Genomic DNA, 16,372 nt, shown 5'->3' with positions numbered 1-16,372 from the left:
CGCCGCGTCAACCAGTCCAGTACCGCCGACGACGACGAAGCGGTTAAGGTGTAACCTACGCGTACTTCCAACTGTTTTTGGTCGCATGGCTTTATTATGCAATTTTACAGCACTACTGTTTTCAATGTCGCACTTTCGAAAATCCAGTTTCTGCGAGCTGCGATCGGACTGCCAATTTCGGACTTACACAGAACCGCCCGATGCTGTAACTCGCACTCTCAGTGATCGGCGATCCTCGACGGCGGAATGACTTCAAACCAGGTGTTGGCTCCGGTTGGTTTCTTCTAGAAGGTTGATTCGACTCAAACTCTTATCGAGGTTCTTTTTTCCCATTAGACACTACCCTTCATGGGTCAACTCCCGGGCCCAATGGTCCCAGGTTGTCGGATTCGCCTCAAAGCCAAGATCAACCGTCCGAACGGCGATCTTCGGCTTCACCTTCAATCCGGCGCTTCCCTGAACCCGATGGACGACGTCCCGTTGCATTTGACCTTCCTACCAGCAACCCGTGAAGTCATCCGGAACAGCTACGCCGCAGCTCGCTGGGGTCAGGAAGTCCGCACCCCGAACAGTCCCATCAACTTCGAGGAGGACTTTGACCTCGCGATCAGCGCCCATCCCCAAGGATTCAACCTGGAAATCAACAGCGAACCTCCAACCAGCTTCAACAACCAATCCCCACAAGACCGCATCACCCACATCTTCCTCACCGGTGGTGCCGTAGTCCAGTCCATAACCTACGACAACTGGATCGTCACGCCAACAATCCCGAAGGAGATCATGCCGAGTGCCCCCGCGTTCGCTCCCAGCCCGGTGCCGGTTCCGTTCCAGATTCCGGCGTGGCCACACACCGGGCACGTGCAGTTCTTTGGGCCACCGCCGCCAATGCTCTATTCGCCCCAGCAGCCGGCCTTCAATCCGGCCATGATGATGGGGCCGCAGCAGCCGTTGTTGGGTGAGGTTTATGTTTTGAACTGAGTTTAAAATAAGTGCAACTACCGTGGTGGACGGTAACGGGATCAATTGTGTGGAAAGTGAATGTATCCGATTTGTGATTGGTGATTTTTTTTTTGTAGTGAATATCCCTGGATTGGCCCAGAAGAATAACGATAATGGAACTACTATGCAGTACCAAATTATGGTGACTGTGCTATGGGTAAGTACTAGTTTTGTTGTTGTTGTTAATTTATTTATTTTTGGCAGCTTTAACCTTTGTGGTTTGGTTTAGCGTTTTAGCAGAATGCATTACTATGAATACAAAGAGACGAGTTGTTCCTTTTAACCTTTAACCCTCTACTGCCCAATTTTTTTTGAAAATGTTCATTTTTCCCGTGTTCAGGAGGTCATTTTGAGCAACTTTTGTTTGTTGTGTTTGTTTTTGGTAGTATTTGGCCTATTCTACCACCAAATATAATTACATTTTGCCTATCTAATTTTTTTACGTTTTTAAAGTCACTTTTTAATTTTTTTGCATGTTTTTCAAATTTTCAGCTATATAATCATCATTTAGATTGCATAAAATGCGTAGAGGCATAGTCTGGGACACTAGAAAAATTACTGCATACTTCTTATTACTGAAAATATAGAAAATGTTACTAAAAAACACAGCCAAAGTTGATCCCTAAAAAAATGACATTTTTAAAAACATTGGCAAATTCACGGTACTCTAAAAGCTGCTCAAAATAAACGTAAAAATCTTCAAACACGTAGCACGTTCTGAACCTCTAGATCATCAAAATTAGAATCATTAAAATAAGTGCAATCTAGTTTTTTTTTTTTTGCTTTCCTAAATTTCAGCAATAGGGAAATTTTTGTATTTTAATAAAGTTCAGGCAAAACTTCATTAAGAGCAGCTTTTAATTTTCCAGAAAAAAAATATAATACATTGCAAAATGGTTAGTCAGTTTGATTCCAATATGTTTTATAAACCAATTGAATAAAAAAAAACAAAATTAATGTTCAAAATATTTAAATGCAATTTGTTCATCGTTATTTAATATCGATAAATAAATAAAATACATATTATAAAAAAAAATTAAAAAATACAAAAGCGTTTTTTGTGTTTTTCTTTCAAATGTTCTTTTCAAATATCTTTGGAATTTTGTGGTATTAAGAAATTTTACTAGAAATGTTAAAAAACGATCGGCATTTTGTTGAATATTTTAATTAATATCTTCAAAAAATAGTTCTAGATCCGACATGAAATACTTTTTTTAGTGGTATAAAAAAAAGTATTTCATGTCGGATCTAGAATTATTTTTTGATTCAAATACTTTATATGATTTTTAACAAGTATTTTAAAAGCAGTTTACCAAAACATTTGTTTGTTTGGTTGGTTAGGAACTGGTAAAATTTTCATCATTTATTGATGAATTATTTTTTTTCAACATGTTGAAGGAAAAATAATTCAAAAAGAAGTAAAAGAGGTAATATTTAACCTTTTAACCTTTTAAGTGAATCAGAAAAAAAATAAAAATTCACAAAAATGCATAAAAATCTGAATTAATTTGTTTCTTCATTTCAATCAATTTTAAGGAATTACCTTTTTACATTTTAAAGAATGCAACTTTTCTTCCTAAAAAAAATAAATGAATTTAGCATCAAGGGTCCCCCACAGACCATTATTATAATAACAAAAATGCTAAGTCACAAAATTTGTTGCCCTAATATTTTGATTATTTTATTTGATTTCATTAGGAATTGATTCAGAACTGAAAAATATGCGCATCATTTTCAAATTTGTCACTTCCAGGAGATTTTAAATTGATTTTAGTTAATTTAATGTTTAATCAACAGGCTTTATTCAAACAGAATAAGCAGATTTGCGTAGCAATATCATCAAATTGATTGTAGGAAAATAAATAGACCAAATTAATCCGTCTACAAATAAATAAATAAACGTAAAACTCAAGCTTATCAAAGCAATCTTTATTCGTTTGTTGGTACAATGTCACCCCTTTGGCTCAAAGTCACCCCATTTTAAGTTATTTTTGTGCAGTCTAGTTTTCCTTGACTTAAAATTCCCTGAAGTAGGAGTTTTTTTTTCAATATTAAGGTATGAACTTGAAAATAATGTGCTTAAGCCACTTGACTTAGGCTTAATCTGGCTAAGTCAGTGCCGTAAATCGTTTTTATATCATTCTGCTACTTGTTGGTACAATTTAAAACCACCACAAACTTTGATCTTTTCCTATGCATTTTACATGTGATTTCTCCTTGATTTCTACTCAAAATACTAAAACTGACCGTATTCGAAATTTCTGCCGGCAAATATTTTGAAACTCGGCCCAGAGGTGCAGAATGGTCCCAGAAACCATGTCCAATCATTGGTTTGGGTGGAAATTTTTTTTTTCATAATAACGGTCTGTGGGGGACCCGTGAGCATTGTTTTCAGAAATCAAATGAAGGGGGAATTTGATGGAATGAACTTCAAAAATTGTTACTTTGATAAAATAATCTATAATAATCTATAATAACTATTTGTTTTGAAATTTGCTCCCTTAAATAAATTAATAAATAAAACCCAAATAATTTTACGATTCTGATTCTTGCGGTAAAATTGTTAAATTTTGGCGTTAATATCTCTGGCTAATATAGTTACTTGTTTTATAAAGGAAATTTTAGTAAGAAACACAGCCAAAAATTGCCCCAAAAATTTACATTTTTAGAAACATTTGCGAAGTCACATAACACAAGTCAAACTTCCAAGCTTAGAATTTTCTTAAATTTTAAGAACTTCTTCTTTCCAATGCTTTTTAAACAAGCTTGCCTATTAGGTCCAAAATTTTCACCACTTTTGCTTACCGCTTCTTGGCACTCAAAATCGACTGCATTTTAAAATTCTTTGGAAAATTATCCAAACCTATAGCTTACTTGGTTCCTAAATTACAGTACAACAGTTTACATATCAAAATGTTTGTAATTGTCTGCTCTACAACTTTGTAGAACATTGTTACACTCTAAAAAATAACCCTGCAAAGTTAGATAAAACACGAAATGAAAATGAAAATTTTTGTTCTAAATGAAAAAATGACCCTTCAGGGTTAATGTAGATTCGAAAAGTACATTTCTTTCATTTTTCCCTTAAAATGACATGTTTCAAACAATTTTACTGTTGAGTAACGGAAAATGGCAGAATTTAAAAAAATAGTGTTTTTTTTTATGAAAAATACATTTTTTTTTTCGGAAATTTGAGTACGCTACAAATCGGACGTCTAATTTTACATAAAAGTCCCTTTGACTCCAAATTTCTATCTCATCACCGTTTCAGGCTGCAAATGATTGAAAAACACCTCTTTTTTGCATGTTCAAAAATGAAAGAGGTCGTACCGCCCCTCCGTCACGAGAGATCAAAAAACGGACCTCGGATTCGTGATCAGGACAAAAGTTAGGACAAAGTTTCACGCAAATCAAAGAGGGGTCGGGGCAACTTTTCCCGATTTCGTGTGAGTTGGTAGAGAATTACCCTTTTAGAAACAGTTTTTGTATTTAAATTTACGGAAATGTGTTTTTTTTTATTTTTTCTCAAAGTTTCATCGATTTTTTTAAGTCATACAACTTTCGGATAGTCAAGTTTGGACAATATATTCAAATCTGTATCTGTGTTTTATTTTTCCAGATATAAGTCCCAACTTAAACCAATTTAATGTAAAATATCCCAGAAAATATCTTTATACTTTAAAACATATATGGGTAATTCTCCGCCAACTCACACAGCAGTTGCCCCGACCCCTCTTCGATTTGCGTGAAACTTTGTCCAAGGGGTAACTTTTGTCCCTGATCACGAATCCGAGGTCCGTTTTTTTGATATCTCGTGACGGAGGGGCGGTACGACCCCTTTCATTTTTGAACATGCGAAAAAGAGGTGTTTTTCAATAATTTGCAGCCTGAAACGGTGATGAGATAGAAATTTGGTGTCAAAAGGACTTTTATGTAAAATTAGACGCCCAATTTGATGGCGTACTCAGAATGCCGAAAAAACGTATTTTTCATCGAAAAAAAAACACTAAAAAAGTTTTAAAAATTCTCCCATTTTCCGTTACTCGACTGTAAAAAATTTAGGAACATGTCATTTTATGGGAAATTTAATGTACTTTTCGAATCTATATTGACCCAGAAGGGTCATTTTTTCATTTAGAACAAAATTTTTCATTTTAAAATTTCGTGTTTTTCTAACTTTGCAGGGTTATTTCTTAGAGTGTAACAATGTTCTACAAAGTTGTAAAGCAGACAATTACAAAATTTTTGATATGTAGACATAAGGGATTTGCTTATAAACATCACGAGTTATCGCGATTTTACGAAAAAATGTTTTGAAAAAGTTGGTCGTCATCGATCATGGCCGTTCATGGTCACCCGCGACAGACACGGACGACGAAACAAAGAGAAACGCAAAAAGTAACTTTTTCAAAACTTTTTTTCGTCGCGATAACTCGTGATGTTTATAAGCAAACCCCTTATGTCTATATATCAAAATTTTTGTAATTGTCTGCCCTACAACTTTGTAGAACATTGTTACACTCTAAAAAATAACCCTGCAAAGTTAGAAAAAACACGAAATTTTAAAATGAAAAATTTTGTTCTAAATGAAAAAATGACCCTTCTGGGTCAATGTAGATTCGAAAAGTACATTAAATTTCCCATAAAATGACATGTTCCTAAATTTTTTACAGTCGAGTAACGGAAAATGGGAGAATTTTCAAAACTTTTTTAGTGTTTTTTTCGATGAAAATACGTTTTTTCGGAATTCTGAGTACGCCATCAAATCGGGCGTCTAATTTTACATAAAAATCCCTTTAACACCAAATTTCTATCTCATCACCGTTTCAGGCTGCAAATGATTGAAAAACACCTCCTTTTTCGCATGTTCAAAAATGAAAGGGGTCGTACCGCCCCTCCGTCACGAGATATCAAAAAACGGACTATATTTTCAAATCTGTATCTGTGTTTTATTTTTCCAAATATAAGTCCTAACATAAACCAATTGAATGTAAAATATCCCAGAAAATATATTAATAATTTAAAACATAAATTTAAATATCTCTTAATACTTTGAAACATAAATTTTAATATCTCTTATGCTAAACTATTTTTTTAACTTGATATTATTATTTTTTTCGAAATTCGGTTTGTTAAATTGGAAATTTAGTTTCTTATATATGATCTTAATCTTAAAAAAAAAACTTTTAAATTTGTCATCTGACCTTTTCATTTTGCTTTCAGAAATTGGTCTGCGTTTTGTTCAAAATCCTCAAATATATTGCGGTTGCCGTGATCTGTGGATTTGGTGTGTACATAATTTCGAAAAGATTACGATTGTAAATCATTACAGAAGCTCTGTCTCACATGTGTTTGGTAAGTAATATTGAATTAACTGTTAGCCATAATTTCTAATAATAATACTATAATAATATAAATAAAATGAAGTCTAATACATTTTAAAAGTTATACGTTTATTTTATCCGAAAGTCTTACTTATTAAACCAAATTCAATCGATTTGCTTATAACCATAAGATATCTTTTAATAGTTCAGACATATGAGCATCGTGTCCCAAATTCAAACATGGAATGTATTTCCAGCTGTTGTTGAGTCGCCTATAGCAAATCGAATGACAGGTTTTATTTTGATTCCCACGACACGCGACGAACTACAAAATTACGCCGAACCCGTCAACCATACTCTCGGTTAATGTTTTATCGATTGACGTATTAGGACAGGTTTTTGGGAGGCTTAAGGTTTGAAGCGTCGAAAGCTATCGAGGTCAAGCTTGAGTTCGAGTTCGACTAGAATGGATTTCAGAGTATTCTACGACGAAATTCTAACAAATTGTACTGGTTAGTTATGAAAACCAATCCACGTGCTGTTGTTCTATGGGAAAACGTGGGTGTGTGCCATTGAATGAATTTACATTAAATTTACTACGTATCAACAAAAAGGCCCCTGCCCACCCCTTATACCAACGACAACATCGGCTTCACCCCTCGCTAATCTACAGATTTCGGCTCTTCCGAACTTACTCCCACGCTTCCGAGACTTGGTTTTACACTGAAAAAAGTTGGATGTTTGATGTTCAAGATTTTAATTTTTATATATTTCATCAATATAAAGCTGTTTATTTGTAATTTTTTTTTATTAAATGGGTTTCAAAAGATAGGAAATTAAACAGTTTAAATATCCAATTTGAAATTTTTATTTTTGTCATATTTTCCGTGTGTTTGATGGCAGAGTATTTTCCACGTCGTCATCAACCCCAGGCAGCAGTGTTCCAACTTACTGGGAAAAGCTTTTTCCACAGTGACGTCAATGGTTGAGGTTAAGTCTGAAATTTCATAGGAATTCTTTTCTCGTGGATTATCATTTCTAATGGGCTTAAATTTAGTTCATATGAAATACTACATGGATAAAGTTATTAAATTTCTCATTAACCACAGTAAATTTCACGTAAATTTTAAGTATAACATTTCATTTGCCCCTTTTTATAGCATTACCCATCATTTGCGGAGATTTTCCTCCCAGCCGCGTTAATATGGTTTTCGTCGTTTTTTCTCCACTAATGTTATTGCCGTTTCCCACCGGAATCCTTACGTGAGCCTTTTATCCTCTCGCCATGCAATAAAGCGATATGCTGTACGTATTGGAATTTGATTGATTCAAGCCGCAATTCCGGTGACACGCTGGGAGCTCTTCCTGGCAGTGGCAACTAAATTGCTTACATGTTTTGACCGCGCAAGTAGAATTGATTGCCAGCAGATTGCGTAGTACAAGTTCTGACTTTGAGTGGCACCACTTGGCACCCCTGAGGGCCAAGGGTAATTGGCCACTTCCTCTTAGAACTGTGCAATTTTATCGTTTGACCACTAGACATTAAATACTGAAATTTAAAAACAGGAAAATTCACCTAAATAAAAAAATTAAGATAGCTATTTGCATCAATTTTATCAATTACGCCATTACGAAAACTTACTCCACTCATTTTCCAGCGTCACCATCAAACTGACACAAAGTGCCGCCCGTCTCCATGATCGAACTTCAACGCATCACTTTAAATATCATAAAAGGGGAAGAGAGAAAAACAACTCGTCTCCGGTAGTGACGAGCGTCGCGACGTCGGCGCCGCCAACTGTCAACAGTGGAGGAGACGCACCGTTTCGCACGTGTGTCACTTTGCATTGCATGAAAGGAAAAAGAAGAAAATCTTGTGATTTTGCCTCGTACACGCAAAACAACCAATGCGAATTCTTTGATCATTGGTACCGAAATTTTGAGCATCGAATGGTCATAAACGATCATGCTCATTCGATGCTCAAAGCGCGTTGACCATCCGATGTTCATCTTGCTTTGAATGGAATTTGACAGTTCATTTGATTGTGTGCGTGTCGCCCCGTGCAGCTTTTTGCAGTTTTCTCTATTCACCACTGGCGGCGCCACCGTACATTGCCGCTGCTGGGCAGTGCCGCTTTTCGCCACTAGATGGCTCTGTTCAATGTTTTTGTCACTAGATGGCTCTGTTGAATGAGTATTTTGGGTATAATTTAATTTATTTAAGAGAATGTTAATCAAAACAGATGTTTTTATTGCTTTAATTTCAAAATTAAACTAAATCAAACTGTTTACATTGAAAACAATAGATTTATTTAGTTTAATTTTCAAGTTAAAGAAATAAAGACATCTGTTTTGATTAATATTCCCTACAAAAGGAAATAATTGATAAAACGTTTATTTTTCTTAAATTCAGCTTTTAAAACGAACGTTTAACAATCAATCTTTGTTAATCCAGTCATCGGCAAACCACTTTTCTAGTAGCAGAGTTGAAATCAACAAAATCAGGAAAAAATGCTCAACCAGTTTTTTCTGGCTTGGGGTCTTTGGCCGTTCGATTCCAGCGCATCAAAATTTTCCTGACGGAACAGTCGACAGTGCGGTACCGGCGGTTTTCATGCGAGCTTCCGTTTGGTCCAGCACCAGATCGACCTCGATCCGTCGGAAGAACCACGCATTGGCACGAAAAACTACCGCTCTGTTATCGACGCCAGTCTATTTCACTCTGCTGCCACGCCATTCGATTTAGAATTTCAACACCGATTCTTATAATTGTCCGGGGCCGGTCCGGAGCGCAGTCAGGTTCTTGTGGGTCTGCATGTTCGAAGTGACTTGCTTAGGTTCTTTGTGAAGATAAGAAAGGTTGTAGAACTTTGTTCATATTCAGGGGATCTTCCTACCTACCTTTGGCAATTTTCGTGCCATGGCTGCAGCTTTGTTTTTGCCGACCCAAACCAGTCCGGTGCTGCTTAATGTGCGCTTGAAGTTTCGCTAGTGTTAACCCACGGCCAGGTCCACTTCACGTGCTCCAAGATTCCAATTCCACTTCTTGATGTACGGAGCGGAAATGGGTGGCTCTTGCTGATGGCGGAGACGGCGAGGTCGCTTCTTGAGCAGGTTTTGTAGTTTGGTTTAGGTCGGGGCGGTGTGCACAAACGAGAAATGCACGCTGTGGAAAGAGTGAAAGTTGTGAGTGAGATTTGTGTTCATAAGATGAACAATTTTCGTACCTACCTACGCGTACTGCTGCTGCTGGAGTTGCTTGGCCGTGGGCCGAGTTGACGATTGGCGATTGTTGTTGTTGTTGGTGAACTTGCTGGAGTTGTTGTTTGCGCTTTTTGTTGCTCTTTCGCTGTTCGATCAGGCTGCTGGCGGACTTGCGTCCGAGCTCGAGCACGAGCCTTGGCTGTTGACGTCGATGCCAGAGTCTCCACCTTCCTCTGTCCTGCTGCTGCTGGACGCCGATTGAAGCTGTTGGTGGAGGTTCTCTCGGATGAATGCGATTGTTTGTTGCGGGGGTGGTTGAGTTGCCGCCTCCGCGAGTCTGTAGCAGTGGATCGTTGACAATTTCTTCGTCCGAGTCGTCGTCCGCATCCTTGTCGTCATCGCTAATGCGCCGTTTTGGCTTCGTCTTTGACTAGTTTGCACTGCTGTTCGCGCTATTCAGCCTTTCTGCGCTTCTTCCGTTCGCGTCGTTTGGCCGCGGTCTATTTGCGACTTTCTTCACGGCTTCATTCGAGGTCGAGTTCTTTGAAGAGGATCGACGCGTTAATGTTGGCATTCGTAGCTTGCTGACCCTTGGCAGCACGAATGACCTTGACGCAATCGTGACACTTTTCCAGCAACTCCTTGATGATGATGATGTAGCGGGTCATTTCCTGATCCGACGGGAACTGGGTAACGTGGTTCACCATCCACTTGACGACCTTGGTGTGGCCCGTACGGAACGCTGCCTTTGCGATTTGTCCTAGGGATCGATGTCTTCTCCTGCGTTGCACAGAACCTCAACGACCGCCAGGTGGCCTCCGTTGGCAGCGAGCCAAAGTGTAGATTTGCCCTTTTTGTTCTTGACCTCAACGGCCGCACCGCAGGACAGCAGCAACTCGACAAACTTCAGATGACCCTTGTCAGCGGCTATCGTGAGGGCTGTGTCTCGTGAGGAGTGAACCGGTGCCACATTCACGTCAACTCCCTTCTTGTCCAACAGGACGCGACCCACTTCAATGTAACCACCGGAGGCGGCCTCCATCATCGGAGTGAGCCCGGTTTAGTCCCGATGTTCAACGTTGGCTTTGCGATCCAGCAGCAACGAGACCACCTCGTGACGACGACCTTGGAAGCAGGCCAACGTGAGGGTGGTATTTCGGTTTGTTTCGCTTACAGCCCGTTTGAGAGTTGATTTCAGCGCCATGACTCAGCAGAAGCTAGATAATAATTTTGAAAAAAAAAAAAAAAGCTAGATAATTTTCACGTAACCTTCGCTGGCGGCCAAACTGAGTGGCATGTAGTCGGGCACGTTACGGTTTTCACGGTTGGCGTTCATGTTCAGCAGCAACTCCACCACTTCATACCGTCCTCCGGAAAAGATCAGCGAGAGTGGAGTGTCCTTGGTGCGTTCGGACTGGGCCTCCATTTTCGCCCCATGTTGGAGCAGCGTTTCGACGACCTTCTCGTGACCTGCGGTTCCGGCCAAGATCAACCTTCTTGTCCTTGTGTTCGATGTTGGTACCGCGACTGATGAGCAACTCGACCAGTTCTTCGTAACCACCGGCACAGGCACAGCACAGAATCGGTCTCCGAGTCCACCTCAATTTGACGCTCCTGGACGAAGTTTCCAGCCGGGTATTGAATGGGTGCCGGAACGGGACTAGCCTCACACTGGTATCTTCCGGGAACGGCGGCCGCTGCGGCTGCACTTTGTTGAACTGCCGGCGCCTTTCGTACTCCGGCCAGCCGGTTCTTCTCCTTGCGTGACTTATCACTCTTTTTGGCTATCTTCGTGGGCATTCCGGACGCGTTAACCGGAATCAACGCCGGCGGACCTCCCGTTTGGAGCTGCTGCTTCCACGTTGAACACAAACTTGGGTTGCTGCTGCTGGCATCCATCCGCAGCCGTTACTTGGCCAGCTGCGCCGGGCGAGTGGTGAAGGACCGTCGCTCCGGATGCGGTCGTGGTGGCCTGGTAAGAGGAGAAATAATTCGAGAGAAATTATCCTTAGAGCGGCTATTTTTTTTTAAGCAAGTAACGCACCTGCAGCTGACTGGTTTGGGTAGAACGCCATCAGCTGGCCAGCCTTTCCGGCTGGACCGGCTGCGGCTGCAGAAGCCACACTTCTCGGCGTCCGCCAGGTTCAGGTTGCCAACCGCATCGTCCTCGATCGGCGACGACGTCCCGGATGTCACTAACTGGTTCTGGTTGCCGGCAAAACAAAACTTTGCGCTAGCAAAAAAAACTCCAACTGTCAAACGCGATGAAGGAAGAATCCCCGCTATTGGAACAAAGTTGAAGAAGAAGAGAGCAGCTCGATAGGGAGGTTCACACATACATTGAAATAAGTTTTAATTGTGTTGGTAAGTTTTACGAAATTTGAACGTTCGATGTTCACAGGTATGAACATCGGATGGTCAAAGCCGAATGCGCATTCGATGTTCACCGGAATATTTTTGCGTGCAGAACTCAAATTCAAGAAATAAAATTATTTGAATCTGTCAAGGTCGAAAGATGAATCATTAACTCAATAGCCCAAAATGTAGATGCGATAAGATATCACGATTACAACGGCAGGCTAGTAATTCCTTTTGGATTATTTTTACAATCAAATAGAAAGGACCATGTATTGGAAAGAAAGATGAGGATATCTTTTCTTTTGACATTTATGTGTATAACATTTTCACTAAAACGACACTAAGTGTTTTTCAATAAAACAACAAAGCTTGCTTTACAACGGTTTGATCAATCCAACTGATCAAAATCAAAATATGTTTTTTTTTTGTTTGAAAAATTTGTTTCTAAAACGCAATTTCCGCTGGACCGCAGATCGATCTGCAAGCTCAGCAAACAACCCCAGAAACTAATATTAGTCGATGGTCGCTTTTCCCTCCATTCATATTATGTTATTTTTTCCTACTTCAGACTGTTCTATTCATAAAACCAAAGCCAGCATACATATGTGTAAAACAGCAGCACTATCACTCACATGTACATGTATATGGGAGGAGAGCGTCCGCGGCCTTCGCATTTAAGGATGTGTCTCAACGACGACGTCGGTTGTTTGTTGCGCGTTTCCGCCGTTTGATGGCGCTTCGGGTTTTATTTTTGGACGTTCGTCGCTCGTTACCAACACCAATGCGGGTACACACCTCTTTTTGAGCTGGGTTTTTTTTCCTGCGCTGACGATGTTGAGGTATGCTTCCGTCCTCCACATAACAAAGCTGGACGTAGTTTTGAAAACGGGCTAACAGAGATAGCTGCTTTAATTCTTAATTTTCCAAGAAATTTATGGAAATTTCAGAATTCATACAAATTTAAAAAAAAAAAACTTACAAATCAAATTATTCAAAGTTTGTAAATCAATTTTTACTAAAAAATAATCTGGTCCGTCATTTCCTCGATTAGTTTCATAAGTTATGCTAAACTGATCCAAGTGTGCCACGTGGAGGTGACGGTGGTGGTATTGGTGTAGAGGGGCAGAAACGTCCCAAGAGAGTGTGTGTCGCCTGTTCGAAGGGATGAATGGGCAAGTTCAATGGCAGATCGGGAAGGAAGGATGGATGGGAGGAGGAGGGGGAGCATGAATGAGAGGGCGCAGATCCTGGGCCAAAAAGGTGGGTCATGGACGGATCGGGGATGAAAAGAGGACTCGGCGTGGCTCGGTGTCCTTGGGAAATTCTGGGATCTTTTTTTTTCGGGGATTAATGAATGACGCAGTTTTTTTTGTCGGTCGTTGGTAAGGAAAGGTATTGAGGAGGCAGGACGAGTTCTTTGAATATATTAAAATGAGAAAATATGGTCTCCAATTGCGTTCCGAGACATGATTGATGTTAGTAGGTTATACAGATTCTTTAAAATTTTATTCTTATTTGTCGAGGATATTTTGTAAATGTTTGCAAGTTTCAATCAAATTAATAAATAGTTTATATAATAATTCTTCCAAAATAATTCCTTTTCAGTCGTATCTACTCAATAACATGTTCGAAAAAATGAATTCGTCTGAATGAAGTGAATATGGAAAAGATAATTTAGAGATAAATAAAGTAAAAAAGACATTTAAATTTTTAAATCATTAAGCTTAATAAATTATTCAAAAAAAATCAAACCATCCAAATTAGCGACCCCCGGGTTTTGTGGTCTCTATTGCAAGTTTCTGCTCGAACCTAGGAGTCCGAAGGCTTGAATGGGGAGAGCACCCAAACCTCTTTCTACTCCAAGGAACCTTCCACCCCAGTGTTTGAACTGACGACCTTTGGATTTCGAGTCCAACCGCCGCCAGCGATTCCACCGGAGTAGGCTTGGCTTGGTGTGTTGTTTGTACTTATGGCATGGAGACGACTTCTACACCTGGAATGACTTAACGGCCTAACAACCAAGGCCGGGACCGACATTTTACTTCCTCATCCGATGGAAGGTTGGAGCAGATGGGAATCGAACCCAGAATCATTCGCTTACAAAGCGGACAGCGTAACCATTCGGCCACGCGCTGCCAAATTATTATTCAGTTAAAAAAAGTATCTTTTATTCGTCTCTTACCGTTTTTTTGTTTTCATTTATAACATTTATCTTTAATATTAGATGGTCCTTTTTTCTATCTTTTCAGAACCATTTTTTAAACGTGTCAGAAAGTTCTATTAAATCATACAGCGAAATGTTTTTTTTTACAAATAATAAAAACTGGTTTAGCTGCAATTTTTAAAACATATCATAATTTTAAGAAATAGGGTAAAAATCAAAGTACCCATACTTTAAAAGAATAAAATCACGAACCGCTGCACTAAAATAAAAAAAAAGTACCGAATTCCTAAATTCTAGGAATTTTGGCTCCTTTTCTTATTTAGTAATTGGGTTTTTTGGATTACTTAATAAGAAAAGGAGGCAAAATTCCTAGAATTTAGGAATTTGGTACTTTTTTTTTATTTCAGTGTGATTAATCCTTAAAACAGATTTCAACTCAATCCTTAAAACAGAATCTCAACTAAGTAAATCAACATCATCATCTAGTAAGTCACTATCAACATACTAGGGACAGAATAGCAAGTATCCTTGTCAAAACCAGAATATCACTCTTCCAAGACTTAGAAACATTGACACGGTAGGGACCCCTCACCACTACCACCACAATCACCAAACCAACCCAACCCCCTGAAACGACGCAAAGGGCAAAGGACCCACTCGATCCAGTTGGATGAATTTCCGCCAGCAAAAATGTGTGAGGGGAGTTTAGGGACAAATTCCTTTTTAAGGGCGGAATCACCAACACCAGTCACACAGTAGGCCAATCGGGATAGCAAAATGAACTCGCAGCTGTCGGTGTGTTGGTGCCGCACGGTGAACCAGGATTATGTTGGGGCGAAGCATGCTTGGATGTGGAAACTTATGCTCTGTTATGAAAGCGAAAACAAGGTGAGTTGGAAAGGGTTGAGTTAGGGGTGCTCCAAAGAATCGTTGTAATTTTTAATTGGTAGTTCGATGCTCAAATTTGTTTTACTCGAGTTCACACAGGTATCGCCCTAATTTTTTGGGTAAACCTCTCGAGTAAGCGTATAATTATTGTGCTAGACAGAAGCTAAAACACACCCGGCTGATGTCGCGAGAACGATTTTGTTTATACTTCAATATATGCATACATTTATTATGGTTAAGTTCCGTTTGCCGCTGTGTGTGGCGCCCTTGCTGACGATATGCGTTCACGTTTGTGTGTTTGTGTGCATGGATATTATGAGCGCGCTAGCGAAAAATCAATGCGCGCGCCCCATTTTTCTGCCACAACTGAATCGAACTCATATTGTACACTTGACTAGGTGGTTAGGGGTGTCAATCAGGAAATCTTCGAACATAGTTTAGTATTTTTGAGTTGAAACGATGGAGGCAATACATCACATTTGCTGCTTGAAATTCAGTTTTGAAATTCTGAAAAAAAATCGCTTTTAATTTTCGTTTAGGGCCTTTGTACATTACAAAAAAAACTGCAAAATCATCTTGACATACATTTTGTGAGTTGAAATATCTTGACTTTTTGTTTCGGTTTGAAAGTTGCAAGATAATGTCCAAAGCCAGAAAAAAAAGAAAATGTTATCTGAGTTTTTTTAAAAGCTGATTTAACACCTTCCTGAATTTTTTTATTGTTCATATTAATTTATTGATTTGTTAATGATTTTCAAGAAGAAGGTGGTTTTGGACTCAATAATAAAAGTACATTTACTTCAAAATGATGTTGAACAAAGTAAAATGAACTATTCTGCTGTTTTTTTTTGTCTACATTGATTTACTATTCTATCCAAATTGAACATAAACAAATAAAAACTACATCTGTATTTACAAAACTGCTAATATCCGCAATGACAACATTTGGATTTGCCTAAATTAAAATTTTGACATTAAAAATCGGTCCAATTGTCCCTGATATAACGCCTTCTGAATTTTTGACGTAAGGGGAAATATATCCATTTTTGTCACAGTAAGTTTTTCGACCTATTTTCGTCACTTTTACAGTTTGCTGCTATTTAAACAACATTTTCAGATACATCAACAATAAAAAGTTGTTTGCTCACTTTTATTTTAGCTATTGATTTGATGTATCAACAATTTTTTATGAAAGCTGTAATTCATGATCAAAGTTATGATAAGCTGATTAAAAAAATGGGACAAGAAGTGTATATTTTTCCTATTTTGTTGAAACTCTCATTTTTCTCATTATTTTTTTTGCTTCGTCCCCTCCACAAATGACGACTTTTCAAATCTTATCGAGAAATATATATATATATATATATATATATATATATATATATATATATATATATATATATATATATATATATATATATATATATATATATAT

At 38.7% G+C, this 16,372-nt stretch overlaps 1 protein-coding gene and 1 pseudogene across 1 annotated transcript; one reads left to right on the top strand and one right to left on the bottom strand.

Moving 5' to 3' along the window:
• Nucleotides 1-60: 60 nt before the first annotated feature.
• On the top strand, nt 61-6,345 carry LOC120432639 (32 kDa beta-galactoside-binding lectin lec-3-like). The gene is made up of 4 exons (XM_039597882.2): nt 61-273; nt 337-955; nt 1,077-1,156; nt 6,223-6,345. The coding sequence occupies exons 1-4, from the start codon at nt 247-249 to the stop codon at nt 6,319-6,321; spliced, it is 825 nt and encodes a 274-aa protein (XP_039453816.1). The 5' UTR covers nt 61-246; the 3' UTR covers nt 6,322-6,345.
• A 1,756-nt stretch (nt 6,346-8,101) lies between these two features.
• On the bottom strand, nt 8,102-11,912 carry LOC120432650 (ankyrin repeat and KH domain-containing protein mask-like; annotated as a pseudogene).
• Between the last annotated feature and the right edge of the window lie 4,460 nt (nt 11,913-16,372).

This window comes from Culex pipiens, chromosome 2, assembly GCF_016801865.2.
Source record: "Culex pipiens pallens isolate TS chromosome 2, TS_CPP_V2, whole genome shotgun sequence".
Classification (NCBI taxonomy): Eukaryota; Metazoa; Arthropoda; class Insecta; order Diptera; family Culicidae; genus Culex; species Culex pipiens.
This window is presented reverse-complemented; position numbering and strand designations above follow the sequence as displayed.

Excerpts from the sequence above, each read along its gene's own strand:
- LOC120432639 (XM_039597882.2), top strand. The coding sequence starts at position 247 with ATGACTTCAAACCAGGTGTTGGCTCCG. Across the intron at positions 274-336 it reads CAAACCAGGTGTTGGCTCCG|ACACTACCCTTCATGGGTCA; the intron begins GTTGGTTTCTTC and ends TTTTCCCATTAG. Across the intron at positions 1,157-6,222 it reads TTATGGTGACTGTGCTATGG|AAATTGGTCTGCGTTTTGTT; the intron begins GTAAGTACTAGT and ends TTTTGCTTTCAG.